General features: G+C 41.8%; 1 protein-coding gene across 6 annotated transcripts in view; it reads right to left on the bottom strand.

The window, feature by feature from the left end:
- SPAG9 (sperm associated antigen 9) overlaps positions 1 to 15,838 on the bottom strand; it is a 59,883-nt gene extending 44,045 nt beyond the window's left edge. For 2 of the 6 annotated variants that reach the window (XM_030231064.2, XM_050981241.1), the window contains exons 1-2: positions 15,419 to 15,837; positions 9,169 to 9,289 (exon numbers count right to left, since the gene is read on the bottom strand). In XM_030231064.2, the coding sequence (XP_030086924.2) occupies positions 9,169 to 9,289; positions 15,419 to 15,724 (427 nt within the window). In that variant the 5' untranslated portion in view covers positions 15,725 to 15,837. Of the gene's footprint in view, positions 1 to 2,054; positions 2,099 to 9,168; positions 9,290 to 15,418 lie in introns of those variants that run through there. The other 4 variants (XM_050981240.1, XM_030231065.2, XM_030231067.2 and 1 more) reach the window with 4 other exon arrangements.
- Positions 15,839 to 16,335: the final 497 nt, after the last annotated feature.

Here is a 16,335-nt window from a genome sequence, read left to right as displayed (position 1 = left end):
TGCACTATCTTTGCCTGATTATCATCTTAGTCATGAGTTATGAGATGTTAAACAGCTGCCCATCAGAAATACTCAGCAGCTCTCATGTGAGCACACTGTGCCCAGGCTGTGTACCACAGATCCCACAGGATCTCAATTGTAACCCTTCCACTGTGCTAAACCTTCTTTGGGAAAACAGGAGATCAGAAAGTGCAAACTGTATGACTGATGGACCTTGTATTTGCAGAAATCAGCTCCCTCTCCAACAAACAGTGTCCAAGGAGCCTCCCCCACTGCTGGGTGGTGAAGTCATGGTTCAATTCAGCCTTGCCCAGAACGCCCACAAAAACCAGGGTGATGCACCCAACATTGTTCAGTGAGTTTGTGTTTAGACAGTGTAGCCAACTCCAGGGATGAATTTTGCAAGTGGATTCTGGGAAAGTATTCAACAGTACATTTAATGAAGATTAACACTACACCAGGTGTTACCAACACCCTCCTTTGCAGCTGCCCAAAACAAGCCTTCAGGAAAGCATTCCCCACTGTTACAGATACAACACACACTTGCACAGATGTTGAGGTTCCATAAAGAAGCACACCACTTTTTCTATCTCTGAAGAAAGAAAAGCTTTAAAATGTTTTTAAACTTTAATGGCCCAGTTATAATAAATAGTTCCTTGAATCAAGTCATTGAAGACAAATGTACATGGCTAGTGATGCTGCACAGTCAAGGGGGATATCTCCATGAGATCTGACCACTGTTTTCATTAAGAACAAAGGTTAAAACTATTAAGGGCCCAGAAGATGATATAAATGATATTAAGCACTTTCTTCTGGAAGTCATTTCCAGCTGTGCAGTATATTACACTGCTAGAGGTAGAAGTTTCAGCCAGAAGAGGATGTACACTAAGTTACAAACCCTCAACAGACACCACACCAACAGTCCTCAGAAATGGTTTTCCCAATGCCAGCAGGATGAGATATAGCACCAAAAATCTATTCTACCCAAAATATGCCTCCCATCATGATAAGAGCTTGCCCAAAAAAACCCCAACAGAATACACCTTATTTTTTCAATTAAAAATTGTGCAAGAGATCAGATATTCCCCAAGGATCAGAAATCACCACCAACTTGATCACAGAGTCAGAAGAATTTTGAGGAAGATCACCAGATTCTCACCCCAAAAACTCTGAGAAACTTAAGTCACTATTAAAGGAACATTCCCATCAGCAGTAACAGGAAACTAAATAGGAAGGCAAAATGCCTTTCACTGGCATCCAGAAACACCTTTTAAACTGAATTGTTGCCAGTTCCATTTTAATACACCAACATAGAAAAGAGTGGAAGTCTGGCCCTGATAACATCCCAAGAGGAATGGAGTCGTGTACTGGCACTGCCTGCCACATGCTGAGCCTGCCAAGTGCCAACCAGATGTAGTTCCTATCAGACTTAAGTAACAATACAAAAAGTTCCTCTGATATTTCAGTCTCAGACTTTTTTCCACTAAGATGTCAAATCCTTATGGGTGGATGATAAAATTAGTTTGATTATATATCCTAAAAGCAAAAGTATCCATTGTCTCTGTTGCAATGTGTCTTTACAAAGCCATTACAAAGCCTTGTCACAACAAGGAAGATCTTACATTGCAAGATTACATTGTTTAAGATAATACACATGCAAAATATAACATGCAACAAAAAAGTTGCACTACTCACTCCTAGAAGCTTATGTGGAAAAAATACAAAGGTCTTCAAGCATCATAAGTATAAGCATAAAATGCAAATATTCCAGTGCTTGTAGGCTGATGAGAAGGCATGCCCCTGGAACATCTCCACAAACTCCATCTCCAAGGCCTAGTGCAAACTTCTCCAGCACTGCCAATGTTCTAACACCTTTAATGACCTGAGATACCAATCCTGATCAAAGTTCTCTCACACAAAACCAATTAAGCCTAAAAATAGGATATTAAATGTAATAGTAAACTAGAGAAACTGGAGCTTCTGTCTCCTGACAGCATTATGAGGAACTAGGCAGCCAAGCTGCCCACCCTGCCTGTTCGAAAGTCAGAGCTTACCTCCCAAGTCTGATGGCTTTTACCAAGTTTGGAACACCCTTCATCTGTATGTTGTCCTCTGCCTCAAACTCCTGATAAGCCTGAGGGGGAGAAAGAGAAACAGACCTGCTAGAATGGCAAATCCAACCAGTGTGATGCCTTCAAGAGGAATTACAAGTTCTTCCTACACAAGCCAGGACAGAGATCCAGCTCATTAACAAGCTCTTCCTGGCACCAGGATTGTCTGAAGACTCTCCTTGGACAGCTTTCATCTGGCTCTACTCTTTAATGCAGGTCCCACACCAAAGTTAAGATATAGCTCCAGAAGGACCTCATGACCTCCTAAGTAGTTACCAAAGAGCACATACATCATTCGAGGACTGCAAAGGGGACTAAGCTATCAAACAAGTGTTTAACCTGGAAGTGGTAAGGCCTGCATATCAAATCAGCACAGAAAACTAATTTGTAAGACAAATGAAAAATTCAACCCCTTGACAAGACCATCATGTTCAAGTAGCTCTTACACTGTGAACTACAGTTCTAGATCTCAGTTTAATAAGTAGGGCAGTTGAAATTATGAAGATAATTTAGCTGTCAAGAATGCTCTGTTGATAGCAAGTATCAACACATGCAGCAGCAACAGTCTTATCCCTGACACTTCTGGACTGTTTAAGTTTGCACTATGTCTCAGGCACACAAAATCCCTGCAATTTATTACCAAAACCCAAAACAAAACTTAAAAAAACCAAAACTCTTTAAACATTCTGCTACAACATTTAATATAAAGACAACCACATGCCAGGACATTCCTCACATAGGCTGAAACTCAAACAATCAAGAATATATACCAGAAACTTCTACACAAAATCAAGCCCAAAATCCAACTTCTTGCTCAGTTACTGCAAAAGAGGTGTTTTACTGAGAAAACTTTAGATTGACTGCTTTGCAAACAGTGAGATGCACTTGGCTATAGAAGCAGCTCCCTGTCTATTAATATCCACATCAGTGTGGACATAGAAGCTTTAGCAGACTGAATTTCTTTTAAAAGCCAGTGAAAACTCAGGAATGTAAGATTCTAAAAGACATTTAAAGTAATTTTCATAAGTTTCTGCAGTATTTTGAACCGAATCAGTATAACAACCTAACTCCAGCATATAAACTACAATACTCCCTTAACTTCAAAACACACATGAGCAGTTAATCATACACCAGTGGCTTTCAAGCTCTTGTCACCACTTTTGCTCAGGTATATTAACAGCTAAGCTTAAAGCTGGCCAATCACTGTTCTAATTTCCTACTCCATTTTATTTTAGCCTTGAGTCCTGTAGCTTGGGTCGGTGCCTGCTCTGAAGCCAGCTGTACCCCCTGCTCCACCTAGTGGGCTGCTGGCTCCCAAAACCACAAAGACAGCAGGTCTTTGGGAACAGAATCGGGAAGCCAGGGAAGGCACCATGAAATGCCCAGTCAGGAGAAAAGCCTCCCTTTCCAGCACACCCTGACACTCACACTTCTTACAGAAGAATTTTTCAGGTGTAGCAACTGATATCTGAGGCACAGTGTAGCAAAGGGCAGGGGGAATCTGCCTGGTAAACAAACCTGAGATAACAACTGATATCATCAGAGATGAGGAACATCCACACTGAGAACACACTAGCAAAGAGCTCAGTTCCACACCTGCTAATCAAGAAATACAAGAACCCAAGCTCTTCTGATCCTTCTTTGCTGGAAATCAGATCAGTTCTACTGCTGTCAGCCTGTGAAAATGAAGCAGGAACAACCCAGACCCCCACTGAACAAACCTGAACTTTTCAACTTCTTTCCAGGACCTATTGAAAAGTTTGCCTGTATTCCTTGAGATAAACACCAGTTGAGCCATCCCTAGAAGCAGCATTTACTGACAGAGCTGTTTTTCACACCAGTTTAGTTATCCACATCACCCTTGTGCAGATACACAAATCAAATCTCAAAACAACTTTCTGGGAAATTCTGTTTGTGTTAAACTACACAGCTGAAAGTTCACATCAGAGTCTCCCTGTTAATTACAGAGCCACATGAGCTGCATGATATTTCATGTGCAGAGATATCTCAGATATTGGATGCCTTCAGATTATCTAAGAGTGGCAGTCTGCCTGGGTATACATGACAGCAATGCTGGAGTCCTGAGAGCTCAGAGGAAAATCAGACATCAAATACCATTTGCAGAACATTCACAACAAAACCTGGTCTTGCATCTTCACTTGAAGCCAACGAAAGCAATAGTTCTGTTTAGCTTCTGAGAAAAACAAATGTTTTTAGGTCAGCTTCCAAAGCATTTGTCTCATATACCAAATAAAACCTTCAGCAAGCAATATCTGCACAGTATCACCTGACATGGAAAATACCATCATCACAAGAGTTGTGTCACAACATTTACATCTGCAAAACCCAAGAGCTTCTTTCTTGGGGTTATACTTATTTGGGTTTGTTTGTTTGTTTCATTAGGTTTCTTTCACAAATGCAGTTTCCCCCAAATGTAATCTACCTTGCACACAAAGCTCAGGTTTGATAAAGTCAGGTATGTAGATATATCTGTTTTCATGTCAAATGCAGTTTGTAATCTTGGTTGTACTTTAGCACTAGGCAGAGTCAGAAAAGGAGCCAAATCTTTCAAATACCACAGCCTACCACCTCCATTAGAAAGCACTTCAGTCATGCAGACATTGTGTTTTTCAGATTCTCTAATAAATAAGTTACTCCAAGAATGATTCCTCCAGAAAACTTATGCAAAGCTGTTCCATTCCTGTAGTAAGTCAAAATATACTAGTCATTTTTTACTCCCAAAAATGTAATTAACTTATAGCCTGTAATACATAAAGAAAACTGACATTCCCAGAAAGAGGCAAGGAAGGAAACTAAAATAAACCTCTGTAGCCTGCTGCCCCTCCCCCCCCAGCACTCAGTGGAACATCCCATGAGCTCTGAGAAGATCTTATCCTTCCTGTAACTGGAGACTGAGCACTATCCCAGCAGTATCATGTGCCTTCACAGAGCACTGCTGGACAAATGAGCTGTGTGTTGCTATTACAAGTTTTTAACAACCCAAATGTCATTGGGTTGACATTTCAAATATTTTAATGCTGCAAACAAATTACAAGTAGAGCAAGGGGGTCTCACAACAGCAAAGACTTGAAGTAATGTGAAAGTCAGATATTTTCAAATTCTTGTAAGAAATACTTAAAATTACATCAAAGACTGGCATTGGCCTCAGATACACCACTACAAAACAGAAGAATGTTATTTACTAAACATGTGGTATTATCATGTTCACAGGTGCCCTCTGCTGCTGAGAAGGAAAAAAAACCATGAATTCTAGGTAAGTGATAAACCCAAAAATAAACATTTGCCAACACTCAAGTTTACTTTGAGTGTTTGTCAACACTCAAAGTTTACTATAGAACCACAGCAAGAACTTCTAAAATCTCTGCCTGTACCAACATCATTCCTAAACAAATCCCCAGGAACTTTGTGCTGTTTAACTTGCTTGAGCTTCCCCATGGCACAGACTCCAAGAGCACAGGCATTGCCTTTCCCCCCTCTCCGTCCAGGTACTGCTGAGAGCCAGGCCACATAAGGGACAGGAGTAACCCCGGGCAAGTTAGAGCCAAGAGCAGCAGTGCAAAACGAGATGAAAAGCTGGATCACAAGCCAAGGAGCTTCATCAGTGCTCTTGATTTGAGCCCATTCCTGCGCTCAAATAGAAGCCGCAAATCCTTATGCCCCTGCTCTCCTTGAAGCGGTTCTAAAGTTTAATGAATTCATCCCAGAGTGCCACATATTGAGCCATTTTTTTGCAGCAAACTTGACTTAGGCAACCACCACAGCCCATCAAGTATGAGGACTGAGTGCTACCTATCATGCAGCAGATACAGCGCATCTGCTCCCACCGCTCGGGATTTCATCATCTGCTAGGCTCACAGTCCTTCCAGCAGTGTTTTGCTGTCATCTCCCCCCCTTTCCACCTCCTCCTAAAAAAGAAGAGAGCACTTCAAGGTAGTTCACTCGTGGGGCAGCAACTGTTTCAATTGCCGACGAGGGGAAAAGAAGTCAGCGAACGGCAGGAAGGGAGCAACTGGTTGACACAAAATAACCTCCTGATTTCACGTCAGGAATTTTAAACAGCAGCTTTATTTCCACCTAACTGATTGAACACACGGCTAAGGATACAATCCCACAGGGTAAATTTAAGTGCAAAGAAATATTTTTTTTTAAATTTGCATTTAGTATGACAATCACTTAGACTGCACTAACAAGTACTTAAAATTCAGGACATAACAACCATAACTTCTTGACTGGCACACAGATTTAAGCACATACAATCAAGCAGAACTCTACCATGTAACTTAAGAGCTGCCCCAGATGACAAGTTTTCATTAAATGCTCAGCACTGCCAGTGTTAAAGAGAATTAGTCAAAACTTTTTAATGGGCAAAACTTTTTCCACAGGCTTTGCTTATTTGAGGAAAAACACACAATGCACAGGCAGCCTACATGAAACAAAAAGTCTTGTAGGTAAAGTATGACATAGAACTATGTATTACATGTTTTCCATTCTAATCTATTACAACATCACCAACTGATGTTGTGATCTCAATCTGCACTCCAGACCCAGGTTTTATTTGATTACTTGTTCTGTGCCAGACATTTGCAACTCCCATGACCAGTGATAACACTGGCACCGTTTTGAATGTCGACGTGGTAACACAGTTAGCAATACCAGAGCCTAACTTAGAGGTACAGGCAGTACTGTAGGAAGTAGAAGCAAAAAAGAAATATAGCTAAAAGACTTGGAGCTGAATTAAAGTGACACATTGGTGATTGGGATTGTACAACATGCCAGTTGCCTGGTCTGTAAAACAAAACAAGGTAATGAAGTAAGGTTAAGCTGCTTCATGAATATGTATGGTTTTCATACTGTAGAAATTTAGATCACTAAAAAAACCAGTTAACTTGCATAATATTCATTAGGTGTTCAACAAATGTGCTTATGTCCCCTTTGATCTTGCTTTGCATCAGCAGCATGCCAAATCTTCCCAGCAGCCTTTCATGCTGTCCCAGACAACTTATCAAGGCCAAGCATAAGCAAACTCAGTGTTTAACTGAGCCCTATTGTTTCTCCAAATATTCAGTTTCACCATGACAGAAAGCTTTTCTCCAATACAAAGATATTTTTTTTTCTCCAATAAATAGATTTTGGAACTGTCTAAATCATTATTTTATCACTAGAGCTTTATGTAGTTATGGTAACTGTTTTTAGTAACATTACTTCTTACAAAAACAGTAGTTCTAGCAACCCTCAGTGCTTCTACTGGAACAACTGAGTTTCTTGGGCAAATACTTTCATAATTATCTTATATATATATACACACACACACACATATACACATACTATATAAATAAAACTTTAAAATCATACATATACTTGAAGGCTTCAAAGCAAAAGAGGATTTCATACCAAGAGACTCACAGAGCAACATAAAACGTTGTTATCAATACATGGTAAATGCAATTTCTATTAGAGAAACTCCAGGTATGCTGCCACATACATTGCCAGAAATCCAACTGATTTTTCTTTTTCATGCACTTTGTCCTTTGGATTGTATTAACAGAACAAAGCCAAGGCCTACAGGATAGGATGCAATCTTGATCCATAATCTTGTTGCCAGAGAGTGGGGTCTCCCATGAACAAGCTGTTTGGACGGTGTGTTTAGAGCTCAGGCCTTCTAGAAACAGTGTCTTTGTCATCAAAACAAACCACTTAACTCTTGCTACAATGTTTTCTTTTCCCCTCCGGTGAGGCTCTTAAATGAATAAATAACACTGTTCCACAAGAATCACAGGGTTTCTGGTACAAGTCTCTAAAATTATCCATTTTAGCCTGACTTCATCTACAAAGAGACAATCCTAGGAAATAATCACCCTGGTCTTTGCTAGGAAAGATTACTTGAAGTGCTCCTTCTTCCCTGCCTGTGCAGAATCTGGGAATATTTGAACAGTGGATAATGAAGCAGGTGATGCCTCTAAGATTTGCCAACAATATTCTGAACTGTCCAAATTTCAGTAAAATTCTGCCCTAGGTGCCACCTACATTCATCTTAACATTCTCAGACTAATACTCCTGCCCTGCTATAGACTCAATTATGCCACTGAAAATTAAACTTTACAGGAAAAGTTTTAGAGCTACAGCTGGAAAAGAGCTATAACTTACTATGTTAGGGGCAGGAAATGCAGCTGAGCAGAAATAAAGGAAGAAAGAGTAGTGAAAAGGGGCTTTGATGACTGACACTGCTTTTAGAAACTGGTCATCTCTCAGCCTCATCAAAGTCTCACTTTACATTCCTGCAGGGTCCAGCAATAAAACTGGATAGATATTAACTGATGAACACACCAGTCTCACATCAACAGAAGATGGCTTAGAAGCTTCAAGTATAAAAGTAGAAAAACTTATGATGAAGTTTCATTCAATGACTGTGTGGCTGGATAAGAAGCAGCCCAGCAGAATGCCCAAACTACAATATTTGTAACTTCAAGCACTTCAAGACAACTGATCATTATCATCTTTTTCCAAATTTTCCAGAAATCATTTTTTTCAATTACACAGAACATCTCTAAAAAGTTCTCCCTAAACTTTTACTATAAAAACTAAATGTCTCCTAGAAATAGATAATTTAGAAAAATTATACAAAAGTTAATGAGAATCACCATCAAGGCTCTTCTCCTCCCAGCTGTGCTTCTAAACCTGAAGATTACCTTTATTTTAGCACAGACAACTGTTTAATAGGAAGAAAATATCTTATTTTGTTATCACGAACAAGGAAGTAATCAAAGCATCTCCTGAAAAGGTTGCTAAATGTGAAGAAAGCACTGTCTAAAAGGTAAGCAATACAAGCAGGATACCAGAAGAATACATTACAAGTCACAATCTGACTTGTTTGCCTTAATTCTAAAGAAAACAGACTTGCACAAGAGTTAAATCCAACTATCTGTCTAAGTACAGGAATCAGAGGGCACAGATACTTAGCATATGTATTATTACTTTACAGAACAAAAATTAAAATGCACTAATACCACTTAAAAGGAGAGCACCATGTTTTACTTACTTTGATCAGCATAGTTTTTTGCTTTTAGTTCAAGTTGTCGAGTTTGTGACTCTAATGCTTCCACTCTGGTCTGTAAGTCCTTTTTCTCTTGTTCTTGAGAATCTTCAAACTCAATGAATTTCTAAACAACAACAAAATCGTTAAGTTAGACCAAACAACTAATTACAGGTTTTGCAGCAGGCAGGAAGAAACATAGCAGCCCTTCACAGCCAGGAAGGTGCAAGGTGGTTTCCAAAACAACTGAATAGATCCACAGGCCACATTTTAACACAAAGAACTATTTCAGTCCAGGTCCATCAGTCAAGCACCCAGTCTAGGTTATACTGTGTAATAACTTGCAACTAGATGCCAGCTACTCCAGAGAACCTGCTTGGGATTAACATAAATATGAAATTACTTCATTATTGTCAAACTTAATGTACAACAACTGCCAACAGTGCATGTGAACACAGGGAGTCTTGGTATCCTTAGTCTGATCATCAGTGAAGCTGTTTTCACCCATAAGCCCCAAAGGTACAGACACTGCAACAGGGACACACTAGCAATAGTGCCAACCAAAATGATTTTATATATTTTCCATTCCCACCCAATTCTGCTATAAATTCTCGTAGTCTTTATCAAATCCTTAATAACCATCTACAGTCTGTCAACTGCACAGAAAACTCTGTGCTGATCACCATCACCTTCTGTTTCCACACTTGTGACTTGTGATTTACCACACTTGTGAATCCCCATATCCTGGAATTCACTGATGAATGCATCAGTGTTTACATTCCCTAACATAAAAATTGCCAACACACCATTCTAGCAGCTTTGAAAGCACTTTTTTTGCTATTTATCTTACCCAAAAAGTCAAGAAATTCAGCATGTATTGCTGGCACAAAGAACACTTCTAAAAGCCAAGGATGTTTTAGATCATGCAGTACTCTATGCTCTGCATTGCAAGGAGAAGACAAGGCCACCAACACAAGTTATGCAGAAGGCTCATAGAACAGGGAGGAGAAGCAGACCACAAACCTCTGCAGGAAAAAATCCTAAACATCCATGACAGTTACAGGGGCAAAGGCAGATGAGGACCACATGGAAGAAGGGACAGTGAAGGCAGCAACTTGAAAACAGTAATCTGATTTGAATATTTTTTCCTATGTATTGTTTGGAAAATTTAGTGGGAAAAATATTTCTAATGGTCATACATCAACTGTTAATGAACTATTACTACACTGTAGCCATTGTACACACATGTTTTTACAAAAGCAGAAATTAATATCCTTATGAAAAGGGCTTCAGTTGAACAGCATCATCAGAAGAAGTTCTGACTAAAAAGTACTTCAGATGTAGAAATGCATCAAAACCTACGAAGTAAAACAAGAGTTCCTTTCAGACAAGCTCTGCACAGCTATCACAGGACTGGGCATGGTATTCATATGACTGTGCTTGAAACTAAACCACAACAATTGAGAAACAGCTGACATAGCCCAGGTAGCTCTGCTTTGGGTGCTGCCATCAAAAATCCCTCTTCAAACACCTATGTGCAGGAATCTCTCTACCCCCTCCACATGAAGTTTGGGAATATTAATTAGTCAATGTAATTGGAAAACCTCAATGTTTAAGTTTGTTTCATTTCTTCTTTGTAGTAACTGATTCAAGACTTTTGCCCCTTTAATATTCAAGTCATGTCTGGCCTATTCTTGGCAGACTCCCTTTTTAAAAAGGGCTTCAAAGTTTGACACAAATTTGGCACAGGGGCTAAAGTTACAATAAATACGGGAAGTTTGTTGCACTAAACATGGGAAAACATGAATTAAGAATTATAAAACTGTAACATCTTTGTTTAGTTGTTTCTCTGATGATTTCCCAAAAACTATGTCATAGCTTGCTAAAGGCCAGGGACAATTTATACTCATGAATAACAAACAGCCATTCAGAGCCATTGTCATTGTTACTCATGAAACTAGAGACATAATTTTGTATATCCTCTCAAGTTCTTCAACTGCAAGTGGTAAAACTGGTTTTTCCTAGAACGGTTTTGTTACCTTGCACTAGTTTACCTTCATTTTGTTAAAGTTCAAATCTACATTACTATACTCTAATGCATTTCTGTAATTACATCTGAGTATTTTTCCTTCCCCTGCTGTAAACTATACCTGATCAGATCTCGAGATTGAGAACTTTGGACTTTGAATACTTTTATTCAGTTTCATTTCTCCTTCTGGTGATAGTATAATCACAGAGGCAGCCCCAGCAGATTGATCATCACACCCTGACTAAGCCTACAACAAGTATGACAGAAGAACTAGCGAGATAAACCAACACAGCAGCCAAGGACAGGCTGAGCACCCATATTAAAATAGGGTTTTTTTTAAATTTACATTGCCAATACACTCAAATACTACTTTTCTCCTGCACTGTTTTATGTAAATCCAGCAGCGTATGTAGGAACACATTAGGCACTCAATAGTCATCCTCTCATTTCAACCCCAGTTCCTGGTTATTCAAAACACTGAGGCAGACAAAAATCTAGTTTTCCCCATTTTAAGTGACATCCTGTTTGGGCCACAAAGATGTATCTTACAACTCTAATGAGAAATGTGAGAAGTGAGATTTTTGATACTTTTTCTTTTAAGAGCAAGCTGAAGGACACCAACCTGTCTTTAAAACAATCAAATTATATAAGACTACAAAAAATGGAATGATCCTTAAAAGGTCATGTTGTTTCCAGGTTCTGATGCTCAGCATTGGATGTCTGGATCCTAATTTCGATTAGGCTATGATGAGGTGTAACACAGGATGAGATGCAGAGCTCCTCCTGCATGTGCCTGCTACTGAAACCCAACCTGTGACACCTTCATCAGCCATGTCTGGCAACTCCCATTTAATTCCATCCCATTTTCTCCAGGCAGGATCACATGCATCATTTCAGACCTTTGTCCAACATATTCTTACAGACCTCATATAAAAAGTGTAGAAAGTCCCACACAACTAAACTCAAAAGTATTTATGTAATAAATTTTAAACCTACTTGAAAGCTTGCAGAGGTCTTTGGAATAAATAGGAATGCAAGACTGCACAACAGCCCGGCACATTTGGAACCCTCTGTCCTACACACAACTGAAGCACTCAGTAACACATTATTAGCCAAATGAAATATCTCTTCCTATATTTCTGTCATCTTCTGTCTCTTCACATCTTGACTGGTTTTCCTGTCACAGGACCCAGGTACAATGCTGAGCATATCTGATGTCAGGGTCCCACCCACTTGGCAATCTTTATTACTCCATGACACATCCTTCAGCAATGTGTATTGCAACAATGACAGATTCTCAGCCAATGGCAAGTTCTTGGAGCAGGGATAAAAAGAAACACCTAAAAAGCCAGTTCAGATGGACTTGGGGGACAGAAAAACATGTAAAAATGAAAACAACCTGACAGCCATAAAATAGAGTGCAAGTTTTCTGTAAAATGCATCTAGATTTTGTTCCCTCAAATTAAAAATACTTAAACTCTTCATGCAAAGTGTTTACTCAATATACAATCCTAAGGAAGAAAGTTACCTCTGGGAACAGTAAGAAAAAGCAGACATTAAGTTCATACTATGACTTAAACCAATTTTAGTAGTGGTAAATCCTTTTTCATATTTGCCAAAGATTTCAAAAACCGCTTAATCCCACCCACAGCAGAAAAGCTAAATACTATCCTCATTTAGCATAGCTAATGGAGTGGATTTTATCATCTTTCCAAGTGCACACAAAAGACATGCCAGCTACAAGTGCATGTCTGAAACAGCACATTGCTGCAGAAGTAACTCTTATCAGGGTATAAAGTAGCAGAAGCACAAATGCTGGTTCTTCTCCCACTTCTTTGGGGCAGGAATTGCTACGTCACAGTCACCAAGTGGAAAGGTAAGAACTGGAAGCAGAACATCAGAGCACCTGGCTCCTCCATTTCTTCAGCAATATCAAAAAACCTACCATATTAAAAGTCAGACAAGTGATTTCACAGCAACTACAAAGATCAAAACTATACCCAGAGGGTTAAGAAGTAGGCCCAGAACTTCTGTCAGAGTGACTTTAAAAAAAATATTCCAGAAATCCACAGGCAACAACTTTTAAGATATTTCTTTAGTAACACTTTTTAAGCACAGGAAATAAAGAAGGGAAATTACAAAAATGGGGTAAGGAGACCCCTGCCCAAACAGTAAACTATTTAATGTTCATAAAGATACTGCTGCAAATAAATTTCCTACAACAACAAGCAGAACATAAAAGAAGGTGTGTTAATTGCCCAGAGAAGCTGTGGCTGCCTCATCCCTGGATGTGCACAAGGGTAGGTTGGACAGGGCTTGGACCAGGAGCAACCTGGTGTTGAAAGGATGTCCCTGCCCGTGGCAGGGGTTGGAGTAACATGAACTTTAAGATCCCTTCCAACCCAAACCATTGTGCAAATCTATGAACAGATGACAATAAATATGGAAGTCAGCAGCTAAAAATTTTTCATTTTGACACCACACGACACAGGCAAACTCCGAACAGTTTTGTGCTAAGCCAGCAACTTTTTGTCCAAGGAAAATAGTGTTAAATTTCTGTCCCCTTCTTTTATTTCAACCATACTGTACCCATCAGGTTATCTCAGCATCGAAAAAATAATTCAACAACCATGCCTGACTAGTACATGTGCCTCTCCTGAACACACCAGGCTGTACCTAACACTTTCATGCCTGTACAGTGCAATTACCTCAGCACAAGACAAAAATGACCTTTTTGCTTACCATGAAAACACAGTCTTTGGTCTAACTGCACTTTGGAAAGCATCAGCCAGGTGTCTTGCAGCATGAGCATTGCTTCTTCAACTGCATAAAGCCTGTCCTCTCAAGGTAATTTCTCATGACACAGAGAAACGGAGACGGCAGTGAAGCACACTACCAATACAGGCACATACAGTTCCTGAAACCTACAACAACAAAATTAACCCCATGTTCTGTTTCATCACATTGGTACGGTTTCTGTCCTGATGCCCAAGGCCTGTTTTCTGATCTGGCAAATGCTGCCTGTGCTTCAAGCCTGACGGATTTCCTCATTAATTAGTTCAGAAAGTATTTATCAATCCCTTCCTATTACTCTCAATATAAACACATTTTCTAAAAGACCCTTTTACATCAGTTTGTGTCAGAAATAGTGTGGCAACTCCAGTCCCCTATGGGGATGTCATAAGGCATCATAAAACCACTATGTGTTTGACAAGGAGGATGAATGATCAGTCCAAGAGCTGGGGGACACTGTTCATACCACAGTCCTTCATAACAAAATGAGTCCTGGAATAACCTGCAGACAACATTTTACACTCACTTAGAAAAAAAAAAGTATTTGTACAGGGCTAATGTCTTTTAAATTAAGCTTTTACTGTTAATATTGTGTTCACTCTCAGTGCAGTTGGTCTTCTGATTTTTGGAAAATTTAGAAGGCAAGCAGAACCAGAGAGAATAGCACAGGACAAGGGGTCTGGAAATACACATGTAAAATGGCTTTGTTCCATTACAGATAATGCTGCCAATCCAATTTCTTTCAGGAGTTTGGCAAGACAATGAGCTGGAGGAATCCTGCACATCTGCTTCCTATTGTATTGCTTTATAATATCACATCAGATAATGTCTCGCAAGCTTGTTTATGCTGAAGTGATTCTTGGTACAAACATTAAATAAAAACATCTAACATCCCAAATCAGAGTCGACGTCACTGGAGAGTCCACAACACCTGTTGCTGCCTGCAGCTTTATGTACCAACTCTGAAAGGCTTCAGCCTACACTCTGTGTATTTCCATTATTTTTGGAATGCATTGTCACTATTTTTGCAAAAATGGACAACCCGCCTCCCTCCGCGGGGAGCATCCCGTGTGGCCGTGACAGCACAACCAGCGCACGGTTCCATGTTTGCGCCGCCCCCTCCCGCGGCCCCACCGGCAGCGCAGCGCTCCTCAGGGGTTACCGGGGATCCCTCCGGGACGAGCGGCTCAGGGGACCGCAGGCACACGGACCCGCACGGACGGGTCCCGCTGTGGCTTAGCCGCACGGACCGGGACGTACTCCGCGCCCTCCTCATCCTTCTGCCAAGCTGCATCGCGACCCAACTCCGGCCCCGCGCCCGGACGGGGCAGCCCCAGTACTCGGCTCGCGGCGCCGGCCGCTCTGCCCCGGGCAGGCCCAGCGCGGGAGACGCGGCCGCCCCACGGAGCCGCCCCAGCCCAGCGCCGCGCTCACCTCTTCGGCCTGTTTGCGCAGCGCCTTCTCCCGCTCGTACTGCGTGAGCAGCTGCTCGTTATCGTCCCGCAGCAGCTCCAGCTCCACGCTGGTCTCCTGGCTGTGAGCGCACACCGAGTCCAGGTTCTCCAACACGGCCACCACCAGCGGCATCAGCTCGGCCACCACCTCCTCGTCGTAGCGCCCGATGAGCCGCTCGAATTCGCGGTAAATGGAGCCCGCCAGCCCCGACACCCGCTCCGACATCATGGCGGGGCCAGGCCCGCCGGGATCCTCCTGGTACACCACGCCGTCCGCCAGCTCCATGGCGGCGGGGGGTTGTGCGGGGCCTGGCGGGGCCCGGCAGGTCCTGCTCGGATCGGCTCCCTGCGGCGGCGGCAAAGCCTTGGCAGGACCGGGCGGGGAGCGGCGCGCGCCTATGACCTCACCCGCCGCGTCGGGCGGGGTCTGCCAGGACGGCAGCGTGGGGCGGAGCTACGGACTAGAAATCAGTGCGGGGGGGCGTGGTCTTCTGGTGATGTCATCGAGAGGCAGGGCCCGTGTGAGGTTATGGCGGTGGCTGCTCGCGGAGCTGGTGCTGCGTTTCGGGAAGATTTGTTCGGCGGGAGCAAGGGGGTGGCGGGAAGGGCTGGGCTGTCGGAGACACGTCAGGGATCAACGAATCTTGACAAATCACCGAATCGTCAAGATTGAAAGAGACCTTTAAAAGGGCAATAAGGCTGGAGAAGGGTCTGGAGCGCGCTTCCTGTGAGGAGCGGCTGAGGCAGCTCAGCCTGGAGAAAAGGAGACTCAGGGGCCATCTTATCCCTCTCTACAACTCCTCCTGTCGGTGAGGGTCGGGCTCTGCTCTGCTGTGTCCCAGGGAACAAGGAGCAGGACAGGAAGACACAACCCTAAGCTGTGCTAGGGAAGGTTCG

Source organism: Serinus canaria, chromosome 18 (assembly GCF_022539315.1).
Source record: "Serinus canaria isolate serCan28SL12 chromosome 18, serCan2020, whole genome shotgun sequence".
NCBI classification, from domain to species: domain Eukaryota; kingdom Metazoa; phylum Chordata; class Aves; order Passeriformes; family Fringillidae; genus Serinus; species Serinus canaria.
Note: the sequence above shows the minus strand (reverse complement) of the source record. Positions and strands in the feature narration are given on the sequence as shown.